This window comes from Heteronotia binoei, chromosome 1 (assembly GCF_032191835.1).
Source record: "Heteronotia binoei isolate CCM8104 ecotype False Entrance Well chromosome 1, APGP_CSIRO_Hbin_v1, whole genome shotgun sequence".
Classification (NCBI taxonomy): Eukaryota; Metazoa; Chordata; class Lepidosauria; order Squamata; family Gekkonidae; genus Heteronotia; species Heteronotia binoei.
In genome coordinates, this window is record NC_083223.1 from 188,791,953 (window position 1) to 188,819,367 (window position 27,415).

At 44.7% G+C, this 27,415-nt stretch overlaps 1 protein-coding gene across 1 annotated transcript in view; it reads right to left on the reverse strand.

Annotated features, from left to right (window-relative positions):
- Positions 1-27,415, reverse strand: part of ALK (ALK receptor tyrosine kinase) — a 908,221-nt gene that overhangs the window by 122,173 nt on the left and 758,633 nt on the right. The window contains exons 10-11 of the mRNA XM_060245392.1: positions 23,407-23,501; positions 21,204-21,338 (exon numbers count right to left, since the gene is read on the reverse strand). Coding sequence (XP_060101375.1) covers positions 21,204-21,338; positions 23,407-23,501 — 230 coding nt within the window. The remainder of the gene's footprint in view (positions 1-21,203; positions 21,339-23,406; positions 23,502-27,415) is intronic.

Consider the following 27,415-nt stretch of genomic DNA (forward strand, 5'->3'; position numbering starts at 1 on the left):
TTTCTTTCTCTTACCCAAGCTTTCTGTCTTTATTCATCTTCCCTTCTCCACTAAGAAAACCTTAAACAAGATAAATAGAGAGAAAATGGCAGTGGCAGTCCTTGGCAATCCACCCTCAGTTGGGTCATGCTGAGGGTTGCTAATTGTTGTTTTGACAGTTTTTTACAAAGAAATCAGTAGAAGAAGCTGCTAAGGACACAGAACTAAACATCATCATGTGTTAAGTCCTGTGGACAAAACTACCATTAAGGGGACAGTTGAAGGATTCAAAAGGTAGTCACTGCTGTCACCCCGTTGTGGTGTAAGGCTGACCAGTTGAAGAATGATGCTTTGAAGCACTTAGATTTAAAAAAAATGCTGTATGCATGCTTGATCAGGGAACCATTCTGGGTTTTTTTTACTTCCAGGGTGGAACTTACCATAACAACAGGGCAACCACAACAATAACAGAAAGAGCAGACTGACTTTTCCTCAACAATTTGGAAGCCACTCATGATTCTGAGTCTGTTTTCCTTCAGTTAAAAAGATTGAAACTGGAGTGGAAACAGTGAGGCAGGAAAGGAGAATTAATATTTGATGACCGGACTAGCCTTTTAATTCCCATTTTGTTGCTAGACAAGCCATAATATAACTTGCCACTTCATTTCTGAGAGGGAAGAGTGATTCACATTCACTCTCCCAAATGTGCACTGAAGGCAGCCAGACAAAACATATCCTCAATAATGTCCAAGAAAACCATCTAACACAGTAACGGAGAAAACTTTTTTCATTTCTGTTGTTTCTGCTTAATAGTGTCCCTGTGTGCAGTGAAGTGGGGCCTATAGCCATTACCTCTCTCAGCAATGAGAGTGGCAAAGGTTAATGGTGGAGGGAAATGTGAATGATGGCCTTCAAGCTAGCAAAGTCTAGGGTGTAGCTAAATAGAGGATACTGAAAGGATATAGGATAATGAAGAGAGTAATGGGCTTTCTGCTGTGTGGAAATTAAGAGGCCTTCCTTATGAGGCAAAAGGAGCACTAAGGGAAGTCAGAGAAGCTGCAGAGAAGCAAAATAAGCTATTTGTGGAGCGATTGTGGAGATAGAGTAAAAACTGGATAACTATGGTAAGTATAGTTACAATGGACGAAGTTTGGGAGATAAATGTAAAAGAAGCAGCAAGGGAGGTGACCATATGAATGCCTCCTTCAATGTATGTTGCTGACTGAGGACACAGGATACAATCTTGCTGTTAGACTAGAGACTAGGAGCTAAAAATCAAATGTGGGGTACAGGGCTGGCATCAGCATACCCTGGTGGGCCAACTGCCAGGGTCTAGGGCTCCTGGTAGGGCCCACTGCTGTCACGGCTCACCCTACCTCCTCTGTCACTTGCCTGCATGCCCTTTCCATACTTGCTCACATGCAAACCTTGTATGTTCATGTCTTTACTCCAGAGCAAAAGAGGACAAATATGGGGTGGCCAGCTTCTGATTGGTACTTTCCTGACAACAGCATGGTCATACTATGGTGTACATACTTGAGCAGTTCTTTCTCTTACATTGTTTAGAATTATAGGGTTTTTTAAATTTTAGATATAGACTACAAAGCAAGAGCTGAAATTTTCAGCCAGTATTTTGGGACAAGACATGCTTTTTATATATTATTAAATGTGAATTTGCCAGCCAATCAATATTCCCAAAGGAAAGAGTAAATGGCTAAATAGGAATCCAGGACATAACTATTATCTATCACAGCTGCTGTAGAATTTTGGGGGTAGGCAGGGAGGAGATAAATGTGAAGAAGAAAGATGTGTACAATTCAGTGATCCTAGTACAGTCCTAACCAATACTCCCTCTAAGCTTTTGAGTCTTTTGAGCAAAAATTTTACTTTGTGAACTACTGGCATTAAAATTGTGAGTTACTGCATAAATTAGTTTGCTCTGGGGCCATTTTTCCTGAGCTAAGACAAAGATGTGTGAGCCAGAGGCTAAGAAACTGTGAGCTAGCTCACACTAACTGACCTTAGAGGGAACACTGGTCCTAGGGTTGCACAGTCCAATTTAAGAAATATCTGGGGACTTTGGAGGTGGAGCCAGGAGACTTTGGAGGTGGAGCCAGGAGACATTAGGGGTGGAGCCAAGATCAAGGCTGTGACAAGCATGATTGAACTCCAAAGGGAGTTCTGGCCATCACATTTAAAGGGACGGCACACCTTTTCAATGCCTTCCTTCTATAGGAAATAATGAAGGATAGGGGCACCTTCTTTTGGGGCTCATAGAATTGGACCCCCTGGTCCAATCATTTTGAAACTTGAGGGATATTTTGGGGAGAGGTGCTAGATGCTGTACTGAAAATTTGGTGCCTCTACCTCAAAAAACAGCCCACCCCAGAACCCCAGATACCCACGGATCAATTATCCATTATTTTCTATGGGAATAAATCTCCATAGGGAAAAATAGTTCCCAGCAGACATTTCCCTCCCCTCCCCCCGCTTTCTGACAACCCTGAAGCGGGAAGAGGGCCTCCAAATTGGGGGATCCCCTGCCCCCACCTGGGGATTGACAACCCTAGCAAGCGCTAAAATCACAATTTGCTCGAATAAACTCTTGCTTTCTATCCTAGACTCTGGATTGCTAGCTTATAATATCTCTTAGCCTTTATGCAGCAAAGCAATTGGGATGCTTTCCTATGAAGACTCTACACTCTCCAGCTACTTTACTCACATGCCCATCCAAAAAGTCCGGGGAGAGGGAGGGTCTCTCTGGATGCTTCCTCCGGCCACCTCTTCCTCTTCCACTCCCGTGCAAACGTCCCCTCGCCTCTTCCCCCGAACCGATTTGAAGAATTCCTGGGCTCACTTGTCCTGCTGCTGCAAAGGTGCACAAGCCAAATTCTTCTTCCAGCCCGGGAAAAAGAGGAAGCAGAGAGGCGCCGCTGCAGGACTCCATGTTCCCACCAGTCCCCCTCCAGATCTCTAGTGGGGGCCCTCCCTGCTCCCTCCCTCCCCGGCGCCCTCCAAGGGAGAGGTAAGGTCAGAGGAGGCCGCACTGCTGGGAGAGGAGAGGCTCCTGGAGGCACAAAGGCCAGGCAGCCCAGGCAGGCATCCGGCCAGCGCCCCCTCCTCTCCCCTCCCCGCTTCTCTTCTCCTCTCCTCTCCTCTCCTCACGTGTCGGCGCCGCCGCCACCTCCCACCTGCCCGCTCAGTGGTGGGCTTCCGAGTGTGTGTGGGGGGAAGGAGGCTCTGCGCTGCTCCCACCGCCGCGGGTTGGGGTTGGTGGGCCTCGGCCGGTGGTGGCCAGCCTCTTCCTTCGCCGGGGCCTGGTGGGACGGAGGGAGAGAAGACCCTCTGCCGCTCTCCTCAGGCAGCCTGTAGCTCAGGCTGCAGCAGCAGCGATGGCGGCGGCTGCTGCCTGTGCCCGGGCTGGCGGTGCTGGTGGTGGTGGCGCTGGTGTTGCTGCGGCAGTGGCCGGGCGCTGTGAGGGGGAAGCACCGTTCCCCCCCCTGCTTCCGGATTTTTGGAGAGCAGGGGAAGAGGCTGCAAATTCAGGGGTCCCCCGCCAGGGCGGGGAGGTTGGGAAGCCTAACTGGTCCTAACCATAGTTAATGGAGTAGACCATGTTTGGAGGATTATACAACTATAATTAGTTTAATTCAACTATGTTTTTATGTGATTGCTGAACCCAGCCACTGTGTTGAGGAGACCCAGTTTTCCTACTCTGAAATAGGTGCCCTACAGCCAAAGCATGTCGGCTAGTTGCCTTTTTCTTTCCACTGAGTGAAAAGTTCCCACAAGCTGCCTAGGCAGCACTTTTTAATATCAAAGGCCTTGCCTTTCTATAGTTTAAAACTATTGCTTATTATTCTGTGATCTGTAGTTGAGATAAAGTTTAACAGCTCAGATCAAAGTTACAAATCTCTATGTAGAATGTGACTGGATATGTAGAAATGCTAACATAAAACCAATGGTCCAAACATTTAAATACATTCTAGCATGGCTATTATATAGAATATTGGTGGCACTATGCAAATAGAAGCAACCTTGATACAGACTAAACATCATCATTGCTCTGGGTCCTTTATAACTTATAATATGTCTCTTCTGATGCACAGTCCCATCCCATATATACAGTACAGTCCCATGAGACAGTGAAGGGGGGGGGGGGGGAGCATGTATTTGTTCATGACATAAATGGTAATTAGCTTGGCATATGATGTAATCTTCCTATAAACCCAATCTATATTTTAGCCACCCATGCACCCCATCTGCAGATAGCCATGCAAAGACTAAATAGATTTTTCAGCAAACGTGAGGTACTCCCAGGTCAGTAGAAAAATCTGAAAATTAAAAACAATGCATGGGGGGGGGTTAAATCACCCCCAAAGTAAAGAAGTGTTCTCTGTACAAGAGCAGAGAATGCATTTAGCAGTGGCACCAGGGAGATGTGCTGGGTCCAGCAGCGGCTGCACAGCCCAAGGCTCTACACTGGGGGCAGCAGTGGCTGTGCAGTCCAAGGCTTTGTGCTTGGCTCAGCAGCATCTGTGCAGCCCAGGGAGCCACACTGGGTCCAATGGCAACAGTGGCTGTGCAGCCTGGGGCACTGTTCTGGGCCCAATGTCCCCAGGTGGCAGCTACAGCCCAGTGGCTGCTTCTCTGCCAAAGAGTTATGCTGTGCATGCCGCCACTGGTACAGCCTAGGAGATGCGCCGGGCATGCCTCCTCCACAGCCTGGGAGACATACTGGGCATGCTGCTACTGCAGCCTGGGAGCCACACTGGGCATACTACTGCTGATCGAGCAGCCTGGGAGTCATGCTGGGCCCACAGGTGGTAGAGACACAGGTTTGAACCAGCAAAAAAAGTGTGTGTGGAGGTGAGGGTATCACAAATATCATGGCCTACATTTGTATAACTTCCATAGCCCATACCAGGGCCCAAAATCAGGGCTAGATTAACAATTAGGCCAAGTAGGCACTGGCCTATGAGCCCCCAAGCCTTTAGGGGCCCCGTGCTGACTTTTCCCCCACCTGGTTTTCTCCCTGCTTGCAGCCCTCCCAGCCTCTACGCACAGACAACAACTAACCTGCTCTTTGTCCAACTTGCCTGATGTGGCTGCTGCTGGTGTCATCAGCAAGTTTGCCTCTCTCTGCCTCTTCCCTGCAGCTTTGTCAAAGGGGCTTTTGAGAAGGCGCAGCAGGGCTCTGACTCTGAGATAATTTGTGAGGGGGTCCCCAAGATTTTGACTGCCTAGGGGCATCCACAGGGTTTAAGCTGGCACTGCCCAGAATCTTGGGTCTCAGTGGTTGAATCAATAGGGAAAAAACTGGTTTATGTTCACCTAGCCATGTTCTTCAGATCCATTTGTTTACTTTCTCCCACATATAGTTGTCATTAACTTCTACAGAGAGAAGTAAATAGCTGCTCTTGGGGCAATGGTTTCAGTAAGAGGAAAACCTGACATACCACTCTGATTCTGGAACTCTGTGCTCCCAGTGACCCGTATCATGTAGGAAACAGCTAAATGAGCTGCATTGAGGCCTTTGCAATACAAACTATATGAACCTTGTTCCTTAGGATGATAGGCATTTTGCTGGCAACAATAATAATTAAACAGTCTTTTTTGTAACTTTGAAGGGAAGGAGATAGTTACTACAGAGACTATTAGATCCAATCACTAATCTCAACACATCTACCCCAACTGCATGGAAAACCAATCTTTCGGTGATAGGAGCTGTTCATTCACTGACTTAACTGCCACTTAATATAGAAATACAATTCTGCAGACATCTTTATTGCATTATGCCAACAGTTCAGTTAGTATAATTGCATGTGAAGAGCCAACAAATGTAATTTTCTTGTACTTAATACTTGCTTTGCTGTTCCTTTCAGCTCCTTCATCTGATTAACTAATGTGAGTCACAGTCTTCCGAGAATCAGCCACGTGGCACTTGAAGTAGGACCTTCCCTCTGGCAGACTCCAAAAGACCTCCAAAACCCAGCTGCTTTGGGGAGGCCAGACACTGAATGTAAGGTGGGTAAAGCAGCAGCAGATGATCCCATCCAAAACACAAAACAACATGCCAAAGCTGATGTTGGCCACATGGGGGAAACTGAACTCAGGATGGTTAATGAAGACACCTTGACAAGTTGGCAATGAATTTGACGAAGAAGTGGGGGGAGAATTGCTTCATGGTGTATCTCTTTAACTCACAGTTTGGTATCAGAAAGATTTAATTCACAATAGAGACTACAATGTTAAATCTAGGAAATTAATAGTGCAATCACAAACAGTTACACCCTTCTAAATCCGCTTAAATCAATGAGCTTAGAAGGGCATATCTCTGTTTAGACTGGAATTTTAAGAGAGCAATCCTAATCAGATCTAATAATCCTACCATGATCTACTCAATGGGATTTCCTCCAAGAAAAAAAATGTTTTTAGGATTGCACTGTAATCCCATGCAAAGTAATTCTGCCTAACTCCTTTGAAACAAGAGGTTTTCGTTTGAATTAACTCTGCATAGGATTGACCTGTAAAATAATTATGGATGAACTAGGACACTTCTGCTACTTATATACAACACTTATATTTACTATGTATCCACAGGTTCCATCATTATGGTCTGATGGAAGAGCTCTTCTGACAAGGTTATATGTAGATAGAGATCCTGCTTTTCACAAGAGATGAAATGATAAATAAAGAGATAGTTTTCAATTATTGCGGCTTCTGTTATTGTGGCATGAACTTTTGTAGAGAGCCTGTGTTATGTCCTACATTCAAGTCCCAATGTACAGCACAGCGCACACTACAGAGGTGACCAATGGAAAGACACTGGTCCCCGGATGTAGCTCGCTAATACGCTTCGCCAATCAAGATCTGTGGTGGGAAGTTTAACTGGCCAGGATTGGACCTGGCCAGATGGAGGGTTGTTCCGGGGCATGTATATAATCGGGACTCGGCCCGCGATTCTCTCTCTTGTGATGTACTCGCCAATAAAGTATGTTGCCTTCAACACATCTCGTCACTCAGCACATTACAGTAGCAATGAGGATGGAATCCTAGCCAGGTAACTCCCACAGCAAACTTCGCTGACCTGGCTGGAGATGAGGAAGGCACACAGTCCAGGGAGACTGAAGCACCCGCTGCCGCCGACATGGCGAACCTGAGCGTGATGACGGGCCACCTTGCAGAGTTCGACCCGACCAACCCCGATAGGTGGGAGACCTACATGGAGTGGGTCGACTGCTACCTAAGAGCAAACCTGATCACAAACGACAGCCGTAAGAGAGACATGCTTTTGAGTGTCTGCGGGAAGGCCACATTTGAGATCACCAAGGGTCTCTCAGCCCCTGCAAAGATCACGAAGAAAATGTACGAGGAGATAGTCAGACTCCTGACCAGGCACTTCTTGCCCCAGCCATCCCTCATCGCCCGCCGATTTCTCTTCCACAGGAGAGATCAAGGGGTGGGAGTGACGGCCGCAGTCTACCTGGCCGCCCTCTGCCAAATCCTGGGAAACTGCAGCTTTGACAAGCTGGATGAAGCCCTGAGGGATCAATTCGTTTGGGGCCTCCAAGATGGAAGGCTGCAGCAAAAGCTTTTCGCGAAAGAGGAGCTCACCCTACAGAGAGCCTTCAACGAAGCCATCGCATTCAAGAGAGCCACCAAAAGCTACAACAACCCGTGAGCAAAAGCCGTCCACCAGGAAGAAACGGCACCGGGCAACCCAGGGGAGGAGGAGGCAAACCAGCTCAATCGCCAACTAGGAACGGGCCCAAGGGCATCCACGAGACCACGAGCAATGGAGAGACCAGCCAACACCAGGTGCGCCAGCTGTGGGGATCCACACGAGAGACGGGACTGCCCCTATCGGAACATGAACTGCAGGAACTGTGGGCGAGTGGGCCATATAGCACGGGCTTGCCGAGCCAAGGTGACCCGCAGGCACCAGTCCACCAACCACAACTCGACGGAGGCATACTCAACCGCATCAACGAGCCTGCAGGTAATGAACTTGCCCCTCACCACCCCCGACAAGGTCAGGGTGTCGGTCTCTATCGAGGGCGCTCCATGCATAGTGGAGCTCGACTCGGGCTCCTCCATCTCCATAATCTCAGAGGAGTCGCTTAGAAAACTTTGCCTCAGGGGCCGTTTCAGGCTGCGGCCAGCCGATTTCATACTGTGGGACTTCTAAAAAAACCCCGTACAGGTTTTAGGGTTGGGCCACGGTAAGGGTGGAGTATAAGAGCTTCAAGGGCAAGCTGGAAATACTAGTAGTCAAATGCCAGCTCACCACTTTACTGGGGCTGGCCTGGTTTTGACCGTTGGACATTCAAATAGTGGGGGGTGCAGCAAATGCGAACGCAGAATTTTGAGCATGTGTGCCAGGAATTCCCAGAAGTGTTTGATGGGTCCCTGGGGTATTACAAGGGACCTCCCATCACCTTACCCCTCGATCCCCACGTGAGACCGATAAGGCTCAAGGCCATGCAGGTCCCGTTCGTTCTTAAACCAAAAATAGAAGCAGAGCTGGACCGCCTCACAGCACACGGGGTGCTAGAACTGGTGTCCTATGCCGCCTGGGAAACACCGATAGTCACCCCAGTGAAGCCAAATGGGGATGTGTGGATATGTGCCGATTACAAGTGCACCATAAATAAAGCACTGCAAGACAACCCATACCCTGTTCCCGTAGTCAGCCACGTACTGGCAGCCCTAGCAGGCACTAAGGTTTTTGGGAAACTGGACTTGGCCCAGGAATACCAGCAACTTCCAGTAGACGCCGAGATGGCAGAAGCCCAAACCATAGTGACTCACAGGGAAGCTTTTCGGGTGCAGCGGTTACAATTTGGGGTAAGCGTTGCTCCGGGGATTTTTCAGAGCATAATGGATTCTCTCCTTAAAGGGATCCCCGGAGTGCAACCATTTTTTGATGATGTTCTGATCGCCGCCCCGGACGCTAAAGAGTTCAGCAGCCGCTTGCGTGAGGTACTCTGCCATTTCCAGGCGGCGGGACTCAAAGTTAAGCGGGAAAAGTGTTCCCTCGAGGTGTCGAGGGTAAAGTTCTTGGGGTTCACAGGAGATACTGTGGGGATCCACCCGACGGCCGACAAGACCAAGGCAATTGTCCACGCCCTGGCCCCCACGTGCAAGGCGGAGCTACAAAGTTTCTTAGGATTATTGAATTTTTACCATTCATTTTTGCCACACAAATCGGCCATTGCGGAATCGCTTCATAGGCTCCTGGATAAAAACGCCCCGTGGGTCTGGGGAAAGCAGCAGGCTGCCGCTTTTCAGGCAGTCAAGGGCCTCCTAGTTTCTAACGATGTGCTCCACCATTTTGACGAATCCCTCCCAGTGATTCTGGCATGCAATGTCTCCCCATACGGGGTGGGCGCCGTCCTGGGGCACCAACTCCCGGATGGGTGGGAATTCCGGGAGTTCTTGAACAGATACCTAATACAACACATCCGGTCCGCCACCTTCCATCCGGCCACCAACGGCCAAGCAGAGCGCATAGTGCGCACCACAAAAGAGACCTTGGGGCGCATTGTACAGGGGGATTGGGACCACCACTTGGCAGCCTTCCTATTCGATAACCGAATCACCCCCAACCCTGTCACCAGGTCAAGCCCTGCAGAGTTGCTAATGGGGAGGAAGCTGATCACGAGGCTAGACCGGTTGCACCCCAACCAGGCCACAGACCTCCGCAGTTCCCGAAACCAGGGAAGCCACTAGGGTTTTTTTCCAGGGGATCCGGTGTATGCTAAAAACTTTGTGAGCGGCCTGGAGTGGTTAGCTGCCCGGGTGCTGCGGGTGACCGGGTCCCGCTCCTACGAGGTCTCAATGGAGGGGGGCCAGATCCTTAGGAGGCATATCGATCAGCTGCGCTGCCGCACTTTGCCAGAGGAACCAACAGCCATGGGGGTGGGGGAAGCAGGGAAGAACTGACAGCAACACCCCCGGAAGATACCCTGCCCATGCCGGCCACACCGACTGCACGGGCGGAAGAGCACCCCAGTGGCGGAAGCGACCCCACTAGAGAAGGGACTCCGGATGAGCAACAAGCAACGGACAGTCATCGTCCGGCATCACCCCAACACGGGGAAACTGCCACCCAGCCAGCCTCGGCAGCCGCACCAATTCCCCAATTAACCCCGAGGAGGTCGACCAGCCAACGCCAGGCACCGGCCTACTTGAAAGACTTTGTGTCCTGTACTAGGGGTGGAGGAGTGTTATGTTCTACATTCAAGTCCCTATGTACAGCACAGCGCACGCTACAGAGGCGACCAGTGGAAACCCACTTGTCCCAGGATGTACCTCGCTAATATGCTCCGCCAATCAAGATCTGTGGCGGGAAGTTTAACTGGCCAGGATTGGACCTGGCCAGATGGAGGGTTGTTCCGGGGCATGTATATAATCGGGACCCGGCCCGCGATTCTCTCTCTTGTGATGTACTCGCCAATAAAGTATGCTGTCTTCAACACGTCTCGTCACTCAGCACATTGCAGCCTGCTTCTTCAGATTCATGAAGAAGACTGAAGGACTGGTGATGAATACATACATGGGCCGAAGTGGAAGTATATGCAGTGAGAACTGGATAGAAAAATGTAAACACAAACAGACTTTCACATTTTCATACCTGCACAGCTAAGTATGAATTTATTATTTATTATTTAGGACACTCAATCTGTTTTTTGCTGCTCATCACAAAGTTAAAGCAGTTTATAGGATCAGTAACAGAAAACCTTGAAATAGAACAAATATTTTAACCCAGGTTGCTTAACAACAAATCCAATTAATTGACATCTATGAGATACAGAGTGAGAGGAGAAAACAGGTGGAAACAATTCCATTCTATTTTTTTTAACTGTGCAGGTTCTTGTTTTCATTTCCCAAAAAAATGCTTTTAACTTAATGACAACAGTGTCTCCAAGGGGACTACTAAAAGGCTGACAGAGAAAATTCTTTAAAAAGAAAAAGGGTAGACCACACTTGCAATCCTGGAAAAGTTAATTGTCAGAGGCAAGAGTTTGGATTAGGCATTATACAAAAGACACGTAGCAAGAAGAAGGGCTGAGAGAGTTGGAAGAAAAGAATTAGTCAATCTAGAACAAGCAGGCAGCAAAGTGGGAGGGGAAAATTCCAGAAGCAGAAGAGTAACCCTGTACTTAGAGAAGAAAGAGAAGGTGACATGTATTTGTTTGGTGTCAATAGAAGCCAAAAGAAAGAATGGGGTAGGTGGGGCTGAGAAAGTCTCTAAGACCTGCTCTTGAAATTCTGAGAGAGTTATGATTGACCCATGGTCATCCAGCAGCTGCATGCGAAGAAGTGGAGAATCAAATCCAGTTCTCCCAGATTAGAGTCCATGTACTTAAACTGGCTCTATTGGGAAAGGGAGCTGCATTTAGAGATCTGGTAAATCCTCCTGTTTTTCCATTTCCTGCTTTACTCTCTTGGATAGATGACATCCTGTCATGATTGCCTTTATAATGATGTCTTTGTACACACAACAGAGTAATGTCTACTAATATACTAGAGTTTAGAAAGGGATTCCATGGTCAGCACAATGTGGGAAACATAATCAAACTACCAAAAGATTCATGCAAAGCGACCATCTTAGGTTTATTCTGTACTGGTTCTTAAATTTCTCACCATTCATGATGAGATCATGGACTTTTAGCAGAAAATATGGGTAAAAAAACATTCCCATTAGCTGGTAGAATTAGTATTTACCATGTACCAATCACTAAGGCGAGCATGGAGGGATCCTAGCAATGATTAATAGGAGCAATGCTGAAAAGGTGTTCACTTTGACCTGGTCTGAAAATGGATGTGTGTGATAGTCATAAATATTCAGTGCTTTTGCTGGAATTAGCTGACCTAACCCATGAAAGATATCAACAGGACATTTCAGTTTCCATGCTGCTCAGAAATGCAGTGCAAGCCCCATGGAGAAACAAATCAATGGAATAGCTCCAAATATATGTCTGCATCATTTAATGTACTGCTTTCAGATGGCTTTCAGTGGTGTAGGAGTTTGGGTTAGTTCAAAGAGCTGGGTGGGGAGAAGAGGAGAGTTTATTACTTTGCTATCTCAGTTGCAATAAAAATGTTCTTTGTATTAATCTGATTTGTTAAGAAGGAAACCTTGCAGCCTGTGATCCATCAAAGAAGCCAAAGCTCACATTAGTTGTAATTATTTTTGGCTAGATTCCTACAGATCAGAACCCTCTCAGGGATTTTTGCAATGATGCTGATGCTGCCAGTTCAGCTGCCTAGCAGTTATAGGTACAGTTATCAAACTTACAGCTCTGATGAGCTCAGGCGTATGGTGCTTGAATTTATTGTTGAGACACAAAAAAGACAGTATAAAAGCCAAGCAAAGAGATTGACTTCTTATATAGAAAATAGGGCTTAGCCACACATTCCCCAGAATTGCTACCATCAGGGTTTTTTGTTTGTTTTTTTGTAGCAGGAACTCCTTTGCATATTAGGTCACACACCCCTGATGTAGCCAATCCTCCTGGAGCTTACAGGGCTCTTCTTACAGGGTCTACTGTAAGCTCTTGGAGGATTGGCTACATCAGGTGAGTGTGGCCTAATATGCAAAGGAGTTTCTGCTAAAAAGAGTCTGGCTACCATAAAGTAGATAGTGAGTCATGGATCTGAATGTTCTGAATTTATGCAGTTAGGATTCAGTTGAACTATGGAACTGAGGTCCTAAAGTCTGATTAAAAGCCAAATTTTAAAATTCAGGGGTTTTTGAAAATGCAAAATGAAAATGTTAAAACTGTAGAATTAGAAAATATTTAGACACTAACACCTAGTTTTGGGCACCATGCAACACTGCATGCAACACTGACACTGAAAACACAGAAACAAAACTTTGTATTTTCCAAAAAATGCTGAATATAGTTTTACTATTAATTGGATCTAGCTGAAATTTTCTGCCTCAGTAACATTGCAATTGAAATCAAAGTTCAAGTATCTTCACTTAATGTGAGATATTTTAGGTTGATGGTATATGATAAAGTACAGGATTGAACCATTTGTAACATAACCTATAATTTCTCACCTATAATACAGGGAGGGGACAACTGCAGACCTTAGTATGTTTGCAGGGAAAAATCCTTTGAAGTCACAGTTCTACTTTCTAATACAGAAAGCAAACACTAATGTAGTAACCCAGAGCTTAGTATGAATGCAATCCTGCTTATTGCGTAAGTGCATTTCCATTCATTTTTCCCTGTAGTGACAGTAGTGTAGACAGAGGAGGTCAAAAGAAGTATTAAAGAGATAATTCCAGTTGTGGAAGTTTAGAGCTACCATCATTATTTTGGTTTGATGACATCTATGCTTCATTTGCTGGTCCTGTTAGGTGAACTAAAGCAATAGGCATGGAGGTTGCCCCTCCCTCCAGTTCAGACTATCAATCAAGTGCAAACACAAAAGGTGATATTTTGGAGATGCCTGTGTCAAATTGCTTCAGTTACGTCCAGCAAGATTAACTCGAATGTATAAGAAGCAACGTTTGCCAGAGAGGGCACTGCTATCCCTCTTTTTGTAAAGTGGGTGTTCCGTGGGCAGACATGCAGGGGTGTAGATGGTCTGTCAAATTTTTCATCCCCATAATCTCTGTTTCAATTTTACTTCTCCACAGTGGGAATTGAATCTGCAGCTGTTTTACTTTTGTGCCATTTCCTAATACTATTTTTTCTTTAAAATGTACATGTTTTTCCATATTACTTGTGGTCTAATAAATCATTATAAGTCCTTTGAAAGAGAGCAGTTCTTTTACAAAGGAATTTCAAAGGAAGATTAGAAAGAGAAACTGCTGAGCTGCAATTGATAATGAAGCTTAAGACAATGTATTCACCTGGACTTAATTGAGACCTAGGTTGCATGTCTCATTATCAATGCTGATTTCTCCATGCCTACTACCCCTCCACATATCTAACTTAATCCAATCATGCTTGCTGTTGTCATTCACCTGCTATTCCCATTTGCCTGCTAATCTCATTTGGCATCTGAAATTACTCCACTTTCCAATACATAAGACAGATGGACTCATATTGTAGCTCCAGGTGGGCAGCTATTTTGGGCTGAAACAGAAGAACAAAGTTTGAATTCAAAGGCAACTTTAAGAGTTTTATTCAAGGTATATGCTTTCATGTGCAAGCATAGATACCACCACCTTACACTAGAAACCTACTGACCAACAAACATATCTACAAACATAGCGTAGACACTTCAGGATACCACCACCACCCCGTTCCCTTTAGGTCCTAGGTTGATGAAAATGGTGATAACAAGGAGGATTATGCTTGTGGGGTACAGCTTCCAGCTTCTGTTTTCTAACTTCCAAAAAAACCCCTCTTTCAACAGCACAGGGCGGAATCAGTCTGGGACAGGACTGGCCTTGGGAACAGCAGTACTACCAACAGAAATACTATGATGGAAAGGAACCTGAACTGCCACATTTGATATTTATATTTTTTCTGGAAAACCCACAGTTCAGAGTGGCACAAGCCATGGTCTTATTCAAAGATGCAGGGACAAGGCTCCAGAATGAAAACCAAACAAAAACATCCTAAATGAAAGGAATAATTGCCTGCTCTGTGTCTCTTAGGAAAAAGAAGTCCTGGAAGAATAGGTCCTTTTGTGGGTCCATTCCTCTATACAATGTACTGCCTTCCAATGGCTCTCAGGTGTGGCAAAATTATCTAGAAATGTATGTTCTAGAGTTCGCACCTAGAATGCAAAGCAGCTCAATAACAAAACAAGCAAATAAAAGAAAATATATTGTGGCTTTATTATTAATATTATGGGGGTGGGGAGACAGAATGCAAACCTAAAACAATAGAAAAGCAATAGAGGAAAAAAAGAGAGAGGAAGGAATCAGTTGTAGGAATGTTCACGGTAAAGGCTTTCACATTCAAAGCTGAATTTGATGTATAAAATGTTCAGGTACCCAGCAAGAAAAATTAGAGCCCAGGTCTGCAGCTCAGCTTGTTGCCATGGAAGTACACTACAGGGGACTTTATTCATAGTGACTGTGTTCTGTTCCAGTGGCTGCAGGTTCCACATCACAGACGTAACTATCTTGCATTCCCTCTACAAAAAAATGAAGTCTGATTCTGCTACAGCTCCACAGGGGCTCTCTGCCAGAAGTCTGAAAACAGAGTTCGAAGGGACAACATGGGGTCTGCTCAGTTCTCCAACACAGCATAATCAGTTATATTCCATCAGGGAAAAAAAAACCTTTCTCAAGAGTTGAAAAGAAGGTAGATCTCCAAACAGGAACTTGGGAATATGTGATAGACAAAAGCTCAATCAAACTTACTTTCTTTGGTTCTTTTAGAGTTGACCTCCAACTGGACATTAAAGATTAATTAACCATTAGCTTCTCAAAGTGATGTGGCATTCTTTGGTCCATTATTTGCTAAGTCTTGCCTTGGCTTAAGGGGGATCCAACAAAGTGAATTCTGCTGTTTTAAGAGTTTTATTTTAAAAACAAAAATAAATCTCCATCAAAAGCACCTCTAACCATATCCTTGCCAAGATATAATGAAATTGCAATTTCAAATGGCAAGAAAACTTTGTTCAGTATCAATGGCAAAAGTTTCAGTTGAGCATGAATTAAACAAGATCCAGGGAAAGGTCTCTTAGGATAACATCTGAGAATGCCGAAGAGCATTGTGGTGGATACAGAGGAATTTGAGAGCAAGGGATCATGTAACAGAAACAAAAACAACATGATGATCCTTGGACTTATGTCCACTGCTGACATCAAACAGCATGAGAATTAGTCTTTGCTGCAGTCAAAACAATATAATATGGGAAACTTCCTCAGTATGTTTGTTCCTCTTGTAACAAATACAAAATAATTGTTCTCATTGCTCCCTAACTGATCAACTCTACTGCATACTTAGGGGAAAAAGTAAATTAAGATTGCTAAAGATTTGGCAAAAAGGATTGTTATATACATGTATATGTGGTTTGTAATGACTACCTATCAATTACCACAAAACTGAGATAGCACCTGAATTCAGATGGCCTATTTGAGCTGACTTAGGCATGGCCCCCAGGTGAATTTAAAAAGCAAGGTCAGACAGGCACAGCTGCTGTCCATCCTGCTCTCGCACTCACCTCATTCTCTGACATCTCTGAGACAGATCAAACTGCTACCATTTGAGAAGTGGTAGCAAATTCTTCTGCTGCAGTCCATCCATCTTTCCAGGCGACTGAACATGGGAGCATGCAAACAAGGTGGATTGGTGGTGTGAACCCACCAATCTGCTCTAGGCGCTCACCGGTATTCTTTTAGAGTTGACCTCCAACTGGACATTAAAGATTAATTAACCATTAGCTTCTCAAAGTGCTCACCAAGCAGATGAGCACATATGCACATGAGTGCACGGCCACTAAAAAAATTAAGAGAAAAAAATAAACCCACACTGCTCTAAGGGGATAGCACACAACAACTGTGTGAACATGCCAAAGTGCCCTGCATGCGAGATACGGGCGACTCATGCTGGAGCGTCAGACCAGGATTTGGTTGCTCCATTTTGGGGTGGCATAGTTTGGGACAAAGCTGCCCATCTGTATCCAGCCAGCAAGTATATTTTTGAGCCATCCAGAAGTCAGGATAAAACCTCAGTGTGAGTCATTTATATGAAGATGCTTTTGGATTACCTACTTCCCAGTTCTTTCCTGGAAGCAAATTCCCAGTTCAAACTTCATACGATAAAGGGAATGGTAGACTGAAGAACATCTAGAAGGTTTATTCTCTGAACCAAAAGTTGTGCTTTAAATCTGGGACATGTACGACTTGGCTGTGGTGAAAGAAAGGTGGAAGGAGCTCTGCATATCCTTGGAAGTACTCATCATTTTATTGTTCCACATGGTCCAAGGTTGAATCCTAGGATGATTTTGTTAGGGCTAGTGGTTTGACAGGCTTGGGCAGTGCTCCCACATAATCTATGGTAGGTTAACTGCTGTGCTAGATCATGCTCAAATTGAGGAGAAAGGTCAGAAAGAAAAATTATATAAGGCCAGGTGGAATCTTATTGATTTATCAGATTAAGCTTGAAAACTGCAGAATGTCTTTTGAAGATTTCAGGGGTGATGCTACAGAGCAGCAGAGATCAAGTCAGTGGTTTCCCCTGGCAGTATCACAGAGAGAATAAGCCTTCAGAGTCCTAGACTGAGACCCCTCAAGCCTTATGGGTCTGGTTCAAGCTAAGTCATGAAAATATATCAAAAATAGAACTATCACACAGTGGTTCTTCATTACTCATATTGCATTTGATTTTTCTCCATTTGACATTATTAGAGAGTTTCAATTCTTATAACCATTTGTGGGCCCAGCAGTGACAGGAGAGTGAGGTTGCGGAAGGAAGCACCCGGAGATATTGGTTTGGTGAAATTATGGTCATGGCTTCTATTGAATACAGCCGGAAGAGCATCTATGCAGCCTGGGGACAAATCCAGCATCAGGTGACTGACCTGCCACCTGATAACCACCCCCCCCCCCAGTCTGCTGGGGAATGAAACTGTGGAATGGCAAGCCCTGGGATCCACATGGGCACCAACCACTGCATGGTTCCCTTGCCACATGGTGGTGGGACACAAAGTGAGAAGCATAGATAAGTGAGGCAAAAACCCCCAAAGCTACTGTGCTTAATAATGTAATCAAACAACTCTGAAAATGTTCAACACTTTTAGAACAGTGCTGGATATTTTCAGAGTTGTTTGATTACATTTGTAAGCACAGTAGTTTTGTTTTTTACATGGTGGTGGGAGCCAGTTGGCAGCCTCCAAGCTAGGCATGTGGATGAGTTGCTCCAGCACAAGACCATTTAAGGGAGTCCCCAAAATGGGAGAGGCAGGTGCTCAGACATGGCCTCCCCCCCCCCCAAAGGATCTATTTCAACGACCAAACCAGCCAAGTTATGAAAAGAACAACACAACAAGTGAACAAATACCAAAACACAACCCATCACAACTTAAATACAAAAACAAGGAGCCAGTGGTTTTCCCTGCCAGTGTCACAAAGGGAATAGGCCTCTATAGTCCTGGATTGAGACTCCTCAAGCCTGGTTCAAGGTAAGTCATGAAAAAATAGAACTACCACACAATGGTTCTTCATTACTCATATTGTATTTAATTTTTTCTCCATTTGACATTATTAGACAGTTTCAACTTTAATGACTGCTCCTGTGCAGGACAGTCTCCCTCCCCCCGCCATCATGTACATATGACTCAAAAATAAGCTGCCCCACAGAAAAGAGAGTGCTGATATCCATTTTTCACACAAGTCTTCTGTAGTAGCTTGCTGTGACCTGCTTTATTGCTCTCACACTGGGGAATGGCAACTCAAGAGCAAGCCTGCTTTATATGGGACAAATAACAAACCATATTCTGTGCAAGATGTAGTGTGGAAATTATGAGGTAAAGTTAGAAACTCTCCCCTCTTGTCAGACCCATTGAAACTGATTCATGGAGCAACATTCTAGAAATGCTTCATATATCAAAAGTGCTGTGCAAACACTCTAACTAATGTAATCAGAAGTAACAGTATTAATATCTATGTTTATAGCATTTCCCGGAACAGTTAATACATTTCCCCAGATACTCCATGTGTCTGTTTTTGAAAAAGGACTTAGAGTGCAGCTTGACTAAAGCAGGTGCATCTGTACCATTTTGCTCATTCCTGGCAGCCACTGTAGACTCCCGTCAGTCACCTTTATCTTTTGCCATCAGTTACCTTCAGAAGCATCACTGGAGCAATCAGAAGAGTCAGTGAGGTGACTGTCAGGAGTTGGGACTGAAACCTTCTCCCAAATGGCTCACTTTGGGAGGTGCTGCCACATCACTTCTAGGGAAAACATTGGTGGCTAGAAGCAGTGCTGAGCCCAGAAAGTATGTTGCACCACACAGCAGAATGAAGGCAAAATCACTTAATTTGGTTTCCAAATTTCCCCATCATATTTTCATTTCAAATGTTTTCTTTCAGAAGTAAAAAACAGAACATTTGAGGAGTAAAAAACAGAAAATCAGTATACTGGTGGAAATGGCAATTAAATCCAACATAGTTGCTGCTGCCCGGTGGATGGGAGGTTAAATCCAATGCAGTTTCTTTAGCCCCGCGGATTTAAAGTGCAGGTTCAGACAGCAACATTTGCCTCCCGTCCCCCAGTCATTGGTACCCAGTACTCACCTGTCTTGGAGCTGGAGTTTCCAGGTACTGGGGAAAGTCTGATTTTTATGGGTGTTTGTGGTTTTGCCCTGTACTTCCTAATGTCTAGATCCTCCATTGCAAGTTCTAGCCATTCAGGAAGGGAGGTTTCTGGTTTCTGGCTGCCATTTTTTCCTCTTCCAGGAAAGCAACACAGTTGCCCCTGGTGACTGAGCAGATCTACACATCCACACAAAGACCAAAGCTGCCCAACTCCCCCCTCCCCATGGCTACCGCACAGTGGGTGTCTGAATCTATCAACCACAGGGTGAGTGCGGGGTAAGGGTGGGGTGTCAGGTGAAACCTCTCCAGAACAAATTGTTCCAGGGAAATTAGAGGCATGCCAGGAATGTGCCAAGCCTCTAGTGTGACCGCAGCCTTGGTCTTCATTTGTTTACTCCAGTGTGAAATTTGGATCTGCTACTCATTAGTTGTATTACTACTAGTATGACTACTGGGTTTACTACTGTTCAAATATCCTACTCATGAGGCCAAATTACACCGGATGCTGGGAAACTGTGTCCAAATCCCCAGCTGTGTAATTTAGCTTCTGAAAAGCAGATTTTTTTTTGGGGGGGGGGGTATAGTTAGGGTTGTGGTGCTGGGGAAGGGTAACTCTTCCTCTATAGGACATTTGCATGTTTGAAAATGATCCCCTTCTGGCTATAGGAACATAAAAAGGCACCTTCTTTCCCCCTAAATGGAACTTTAAACACCCCATGCATGCTGCTGTGACACACTAGGGGTGGGTACAGTCAGGCAGCTTCAGGTGCGTTGGAGGCATCCCAAACTGTGCTGCTCCAAACTGGAGCAGCCAAATCTCAATCCGATGTTCCCACACAATGCACCTGTATATTGCGCAGGGGGGACCTTGACATGTTCACGTGGTTTTTGAGCACCACCTCCTTAGCGCAGTTTGGGTTTTCCCCCTCATGCACTCATGTGGCAGAAGAATTTGCTACCATTTCCCAAGTGGTAGCTATTTGATCTATCTCAGAGATGTCGGAGGATGGGGTGAGTGCGGGAGCTGTGCCTATCTGACCTTGCTTTTTTAATCAGCCTAGGGGCTGTCCCTATTTTGGCTCAGATTGGCCATCTGGATTCAGCATGAGACTGTGAGAGTTAACTATCCTTTCCCAATACTCATGTCCCAATTCACATTTCCCAGGCTGTTCTTTGCAGCTAAACTACATGTCTGAGGATATGATTACAGAACACACACACGCACAGCTGCCAGTGTCTTATGTAGCTTACCTCACAGAAGAGTTGATGTTTTTACATTTATCTAGCCTGAATGCTTAGACAGAGAGCAGGTTTTCTTTGAGCAGTACATCTGAATTAGTCTAACTGACATCCAGCTGGTTACTAGAGAAAGAATGCTGTGCAAGGCAGACACTTGGCATGGCCCAGAATGCTTACCCATATGTTTTTGTTAAGGCCCAGCATCTTTTCCTCTAGTAGCTCACAAACAAGTTACCATCCAATATCACATCAGATACTATCAAAAATCAGTGGCAATTAGATGTACTTTGTACTGAACAGAATTTGACAACAAAAGGAAGCTAGTCAAGATAATTCCCTCCACCTCCCTTTCCCAGGAAGATTAAGCAAATACTTTGTTGGAAATTTAGACCAGGACCAATACATGATCTCATAAGGAAAAAGAGAAAGCATATGCCTTCAAGAGGTATACAGATCTGAAAATGTGTGGCCAGGATAGATTTACTGGATAATGAAGGGTTGCAAATATCAAGAAATCTTTAAAAATTCCCTTTTTCCCTAAGCCCACTTCTGCTTTTATGAAGAATTTATTTCAGCTGTAGAACAAATAAAATAAATTTTACGGCACAGATTTTCCTTTGACTTTGATTTCCACTGCATTATTCCCACCACTTGCTAATCAAACTGCTATGATGGATGGCAGGTTGCATTCTCATCATGACCCAGATAATCTGGAATGACTTTCAAGAAATGAAGTCCCTACCTGCCAGGTCAACAGTGCCATTGTAAAAGTACTTTGGGTTTCCTGAACCCCCAGCTTCCTTTTCATGACCACGCCTTTCGACTGACAGGTTGCCTACATCTGGGCTTTTGTCTCGATGTGTCCTTTCTTCATTAACTGGAACACACAAAAAAGCAGTCTGGTTTACGATTGTGCTGTGATGGTGGGTTGTTGGTCTGGCAGACGGAGGAGGACAACAGCTGGTGGTTGATCAGACTGGGCCAAGAATTTGCAACCATAACACATGATGGTGTAAAAAAGGCAGGGCAGGCTGTAATCCACTGTTGCTGTGGGTTTCAAAACAAATGGAGGGGAAAATAGACGAGGATGGGGAGGATGGCATGCATACTGAAGGTGAAAGGACAAGGTGAAAGGACATAATTGCTATGAGACAAATTTCAGTAGATGCTGCTGAATTCTCCAGTTCCAGCCTTTATGTTTAGCTTTTAAAATGGTGTGCAATTCATTTTCAATCACAACTTAACAGCTACACATAATTTTTTTTAAACACCCCCTCCCCCCAGATCTCCATTCAGCACCATTGGCATTTGGCATTAGGACACAAAAATGCACCAACAAATGGAACTCATTAGAAATAAAGGACAGATCTACAGATGGCATCTATTGAATGAAGAGGTTTGCTTTAGAGATACAATGACTTCATATCATAGGGGGAACTGGCTAAAGGGAACGTTAACAAAAAGCAAAAATTTCAGCAGATGGAGGACAGAGGGCAGAAAAGGCAGTTTAGGCCTTATGCCCAGCTCCAGGAAACCAAACAAATATGTAGCACCTTAGGCGCTGCCAGTATTAATCATTTATAAAGTCTGTAGTGTTACTAGTAGTATCAAATCCCCTTTTGGACAAAGTAACAAAGCAGAAGGATACTTCAGTTATGCAGTGCAGCATATAGATATAAAGCTATGACATGTGCCAATAATCACTAAAGGAAACATGGTTTATTAATCTAAAAGGTTGATACCCCAATTTTTTTATACCAGGCCCACAAAGGGGCATAAAAGAAAAAAAAAAAGAACCAAGAGGGCCACCCTAAGCAGAGTGATACCCTTTTAAGGTCATTGAAGGTAATGGATTTATATGGGTGTTATTCTTTTTAGGTTGGCATTGTAATACACTTAGATACTTTCGCTAGAATGAACATACCTACAACAACTTTAAGGCAGCAAATAAAAGAGCAGCACAATAATAGCTAGCAAAAAGTAGTGACAGAAAAAAATGGAAAAATATCTTGAATACCATTACAAATATGAATGTCCAAGATGTTCTGAGGCATTAAGACAGCAATAATGACACTAGGGCTGCAAACAGACAAGCACTTTGATATGAAGTCCCCATGTGAATTTAAAGTGCACAATCAGATACAACATCTGCCTCCCATTCTCCAGTAATTGGCACTCTGTTCTGACATGCCTTCAAAGTTGAGTCATTAGGCACTGGGGAAAGTCCAGTCCATACAGAAGTTAGTGCTTTCATCCTGCATTGCTGGATGTCTGAACTCCCCTGTTGTGAAATGAAGCCAGTTGGGAAGTGTGAATGTTCCCATCCATCTCCCTCCCATCAGGTAGCAACATGCCTGCAACCGGTCAGGGATGGGAGGGACAGACCTTAGGGCTGTCTGTAAAATGGCATTGCCAAACTTCAGTCCCCCACCCTTTAACTGGGCCTTTTAAAAAATGTAACCATGGTTCAGCTGTTGGTGGGATGGGGGGTTACTGGGCTATGGGGAAAGTACAGCTGGAAAGATTTTCATCAGGTTGGTTCTTCTGTGCTGATATTATATGGAGGAAGTGGGTAGAGAGAAATCATGCCAACAATGAGTGGAGTGCAAATGGTGAGCAAATCCATCCCCACATGTCTTGATCCTGCTTGGTGTTGCTTGCTCAGTGCGGGTGGTGTTTTCTACCCTATGTGAAAGCAGCCCTGGTTGACTTGGAGCCACATTACCAATCAGGTCAAAACAAAGAACATCTGTGGCCAGCCTTGCTCCATTAGGCCTGCCTTTCTTGGGAAAGCTTTGTAAACTATGTGGAAGTGATAAAAGGGGAAACATGAGTGAGTTGCACTTCCTTTCTTACATCTCTGGTCAGATAAAGATGGAAACCCACTGCAAGAAGATGTATGGGCAGTCAACTGCAGATGAAAAAACTAATTACAGGAAACTCACTTGTCAAGTAACAGTCCAGACTGAGAGAGAAATTATCAAAAGCAATGATGGCTTCTGATCCAGCTTTCCATGAAGTTACAATCTGAAGCCAAAACCTGTAAAGAATAATAGAGAAGTCATTACATTTTGTTTGCCAGGCAGATAATGCACAAGGGTTGTTCAGACTTCCTATAAATTTTGGTACTGATACATCCAGATCAGTCTTACAGTGAAGGAGAATGTATATACAAAGTCTGATTTATTTATTTTTCATTGGACTTTGGGCCTGCTCTACTCTGCAAGCAGACTCAGGGTGCATTACAACAATAATGAATACATAATCCAGTTTAAAAAACTTCAGCCCAAGCTTTAAATAACAGTAAAACAATAAACAACAATTATAAAGAGTTATACCATATACCATAGAGAACCATACAGGTTCTCTACATATGTGCAGATAGATGGATGACAATTGCTGCTGATAGGTAGATGAGGACAAAATAGATTGTGCATAGCAAGCAGTGCAGGGAGGGAGAGGCCAAAACATTTAGATCTCTGCCACCTCAACCATATGCTGGGTGGAACATCTCTCTTATGCATTTCCTGTGGAATTGCATTAAGTTCTGCATGGCTCAGATCTCAACACGGAGAGTGTTTACCAGGCCAGTGCCAGAGCCGGTTCTGGTCGAGGCTAGGTGGACATCCTTGGGGCTGGGGACTATCAGCAGATCTTGGTCCATTGACTGCAATGCTCTTCTGGGGACATATTGGGAGAGACAGTCCTTAAGGGATGTTCATTCCAAACCACATAGGGCTTTAAAGGTCAAAACCAAAACCTTGAACTTGACCAGGTACATACCTGAAAGCAATGCAACTGGTGGAGCACCAGATGTTTGTGTGTACTTAAGGATGTTCCTATCGGAACACATACCACTGCATTCTGGACCAGCTGAAGTTTCTGGATTAGACTTAGGGTAGCCCTGTGTAGAGCAAGTTGCATTAGTCTATCTTGGAGGTGACCCTTGCATCGGTCACTGTGGTTAGGTCATCGGGGGAGAGATCTGATGAAGATGGAAGAGAGATCTGGCAACATTTGTGACCTGGGCCTCCATAGATAATGAGGCATTCAATGTCACACCCAAATTCTTCACAGTTGGCACTGGTATCAACAGTGCCCCATCAAGAGCTTGGAGTTGGATCTTCACTCCCAACCTCCCTTGCTGTCTTCAATGGGTTTTGATTCAGCTAACTATGTTTTAACCACCAAGCCACAGCCTTTAGAGCCCTAAAAGATATAGCTGGGTGTCATTAGCCGAAAGCTCCAGACTAATTGGGCAAGGGGATGCCTATAGATATTAAATATCATAAGGGAAATAATTGCCTCTTATGGGATGCCACATACCAAGGGGTAACACAGCAAGATTTTTTCCACATTCTGTCCCCAACCATGGAGAAAAAAGACAAGTCGCAGTAAGGCTGTCCCATGAATCCCCGCATTGTCAAGGTGGCGGGTCGTAGGATCATAATTGACTGTATTGAACACTACTGTCAAATGAAGTAATAATAGCAGTGCTGATTCACTTCAATCCAGGTGCCTCTGGAGGTCACCTATAAGGTAACCAATGCCATCTCCATCCCATAGTCAGGGAAAAATGCTGAACTGGAATTGATCCAATATCTAGGAGTTATCCAGGAAAGCCTGGAGCTGTTGGCTAGAACTCTTTCAACTACTTTACCCAGAATGACAAGTTCAAAACTGGGTAGTAGTTCACTGGATCAGTGGGATCCAAGAATTGTTTAAGAGTAGTATCATTTAAGGCCTCTGGAAAAGTCCCTGAAAAGTCAGGGACAAGTTGATGATATCTGCCAGGTGGGCCCACATTGCATCATCACTGGCTTTCATGAGTCATGGACAGGCACAGGTCCAGGAGGCATGTGGTGGACTTCACAGCTCTCAGGATCCTGTCAACCTTGTCCTCGGAGAGTTGACTGAAATGGTTCATTACTGGACCTGAGGACAGCCAAGGAGCCTCCAATTTTGATACTGTATCAATAGTGGCTGGCACATCCTGATGGAGTGAGAAGATTTTATTCAAAAATAGCTTGCAAAAGCCTCAGCACTAATAGCCAAATTATTGTCTTTTTTCATCCCCTCAGGGAGGGAAGTAGAATTTCTTCTTTGCACTGTTCACTGCCATCTTATAGGATTTCATAAATGCCCTATAATATGTTTGTTTATTTATATATTTTAGACTTCCCTCCCCTGCCAAACGGGCTCAGGGTGGTGTACAACATAAAATTAGTACAACATAAAAGCAATACAATTTAAAACCATAAAATCAGTACTATTAAAAAGAGGCAATAAAAAATCCAAAAAAGCCAGCTGCTTGCAGGGTGGGCAGAGGGGGCTGGAAGAGGAGAATGCCAGAGGATACAACATAAGAACATAAGAGAAGCCATGTTGGATCAGGCTAATGGCCCATCCAATCCAACACTCTGTGTCACACAGTGTAATTTTTTTTGGCCACTGTGTGACACAGAGTGTTGGACTGGATGGGCCATTGGCCTGACATATATATATATATACACACACACACACACCCGTGGCTAATAGCCACTGATGGACCTCTGCTCCATATTTTTATCTAACCCCCTCTTGAAGCTGGCTATGCTTGTAGCCGCCACCACCTCCTGTGGCAGTGAATTCCACATGTTAATCACCCCTTGGGTGAAGAAGTACTTCCTTTTATCCGTTTTAACCCGACTGCTCAGCAATTTCATCGAATGCCCACAAGTTCTTGTATTGTGAGAAAGAGAGAAAAGGATTTCTTTCTCTACTTTCTCCATCCCATGCATAATCTTGTAAACCTCTATCGTGTCACTCCGCAGTCGACATTTCTCCAAGCTAAAGAGCCCCAAGCGTTTCAACCTTTCTTCATAGGGAAAGTGTTCCAACCCTTTAATCATTCTCGTTGCCCTTTTCTGCACTTTTCCCAATGCTATAATATCCTTTTTGAGGTGCGGTGACCCAAATTATACACAGTATTCCAAATGAGACCGCACCATCGATTTATACAGGGGCATTATGATACTGGCTGATTTGTTTTCAATTCCCTTCCTAATAATTCCCAGCATGGCATTGGCCTTTTTTATTGCAATCGCACACTGTCTTGATATTTTCAGTGAGTTATCTACCATGACCCCAAGATCTCTCTCTTGGTCAGTCTCTGCCAGTTCACATCCCATCAACTTGTATTTGTAGCTGGGATTTTTGGCCCCAATGTGCATTACTTTGCACTTGACCACATTGAACCTCATCTGCCATGTTGACGCCCACTCACCCAGCCTCAACAGATCCCTTTGGAGTGCCTCACAATCCTCTCTGGTTCTCACCACCCTGAACAATTTAGTGTCATCTGCAAACTTGGCCACTTCACTGCTTATTCCCAACTCCAGACCATTAATGAACAAGTTAAAGAGCATGGGACCCAGTACTGAGCCCTGTGGCACCCCACTGCTTACCATCTTCCCCTGTGAAGACTGCCCATTTATACTCACTCTCTGCTTCCTATTAATTAGCCAGTTTTTGATCCACAAGAGGACTTGTCCTTTTACTCCATGACTCTCGAGCTTATTAAGGAGCCTTTGATGAGGAACTTTATCAAAAGCTTTCTGGAAGTCAAGGTAAACAACATCTATTGGGTCTCCTTTGTCCACATGTTTTTCACCCCCTCAAAGAACTGTTAGTGAGGCAATATCTTCCCTTACAGAACCCATGTCTTCCTCAATAACTTGTGTTCATCAATGTGCCTACTCATTCTGTCCTTGATAATGGTTTCTACCAACTTTCTCGGTATTGAAGTCAGACTGACTGGCCTGTAATTTCCCGGATCTCCTCTGGAACCCTTTTTAAAGATGGGGGTGACATTTGCTACCTTCCAGTCCTCAGGAATGGAGGCAGATTTCAATGAAAGATTACATATTTTTGTCAGAAGATCCACAAGTTCAACTTTGAGTTCTTTCAGAAGTC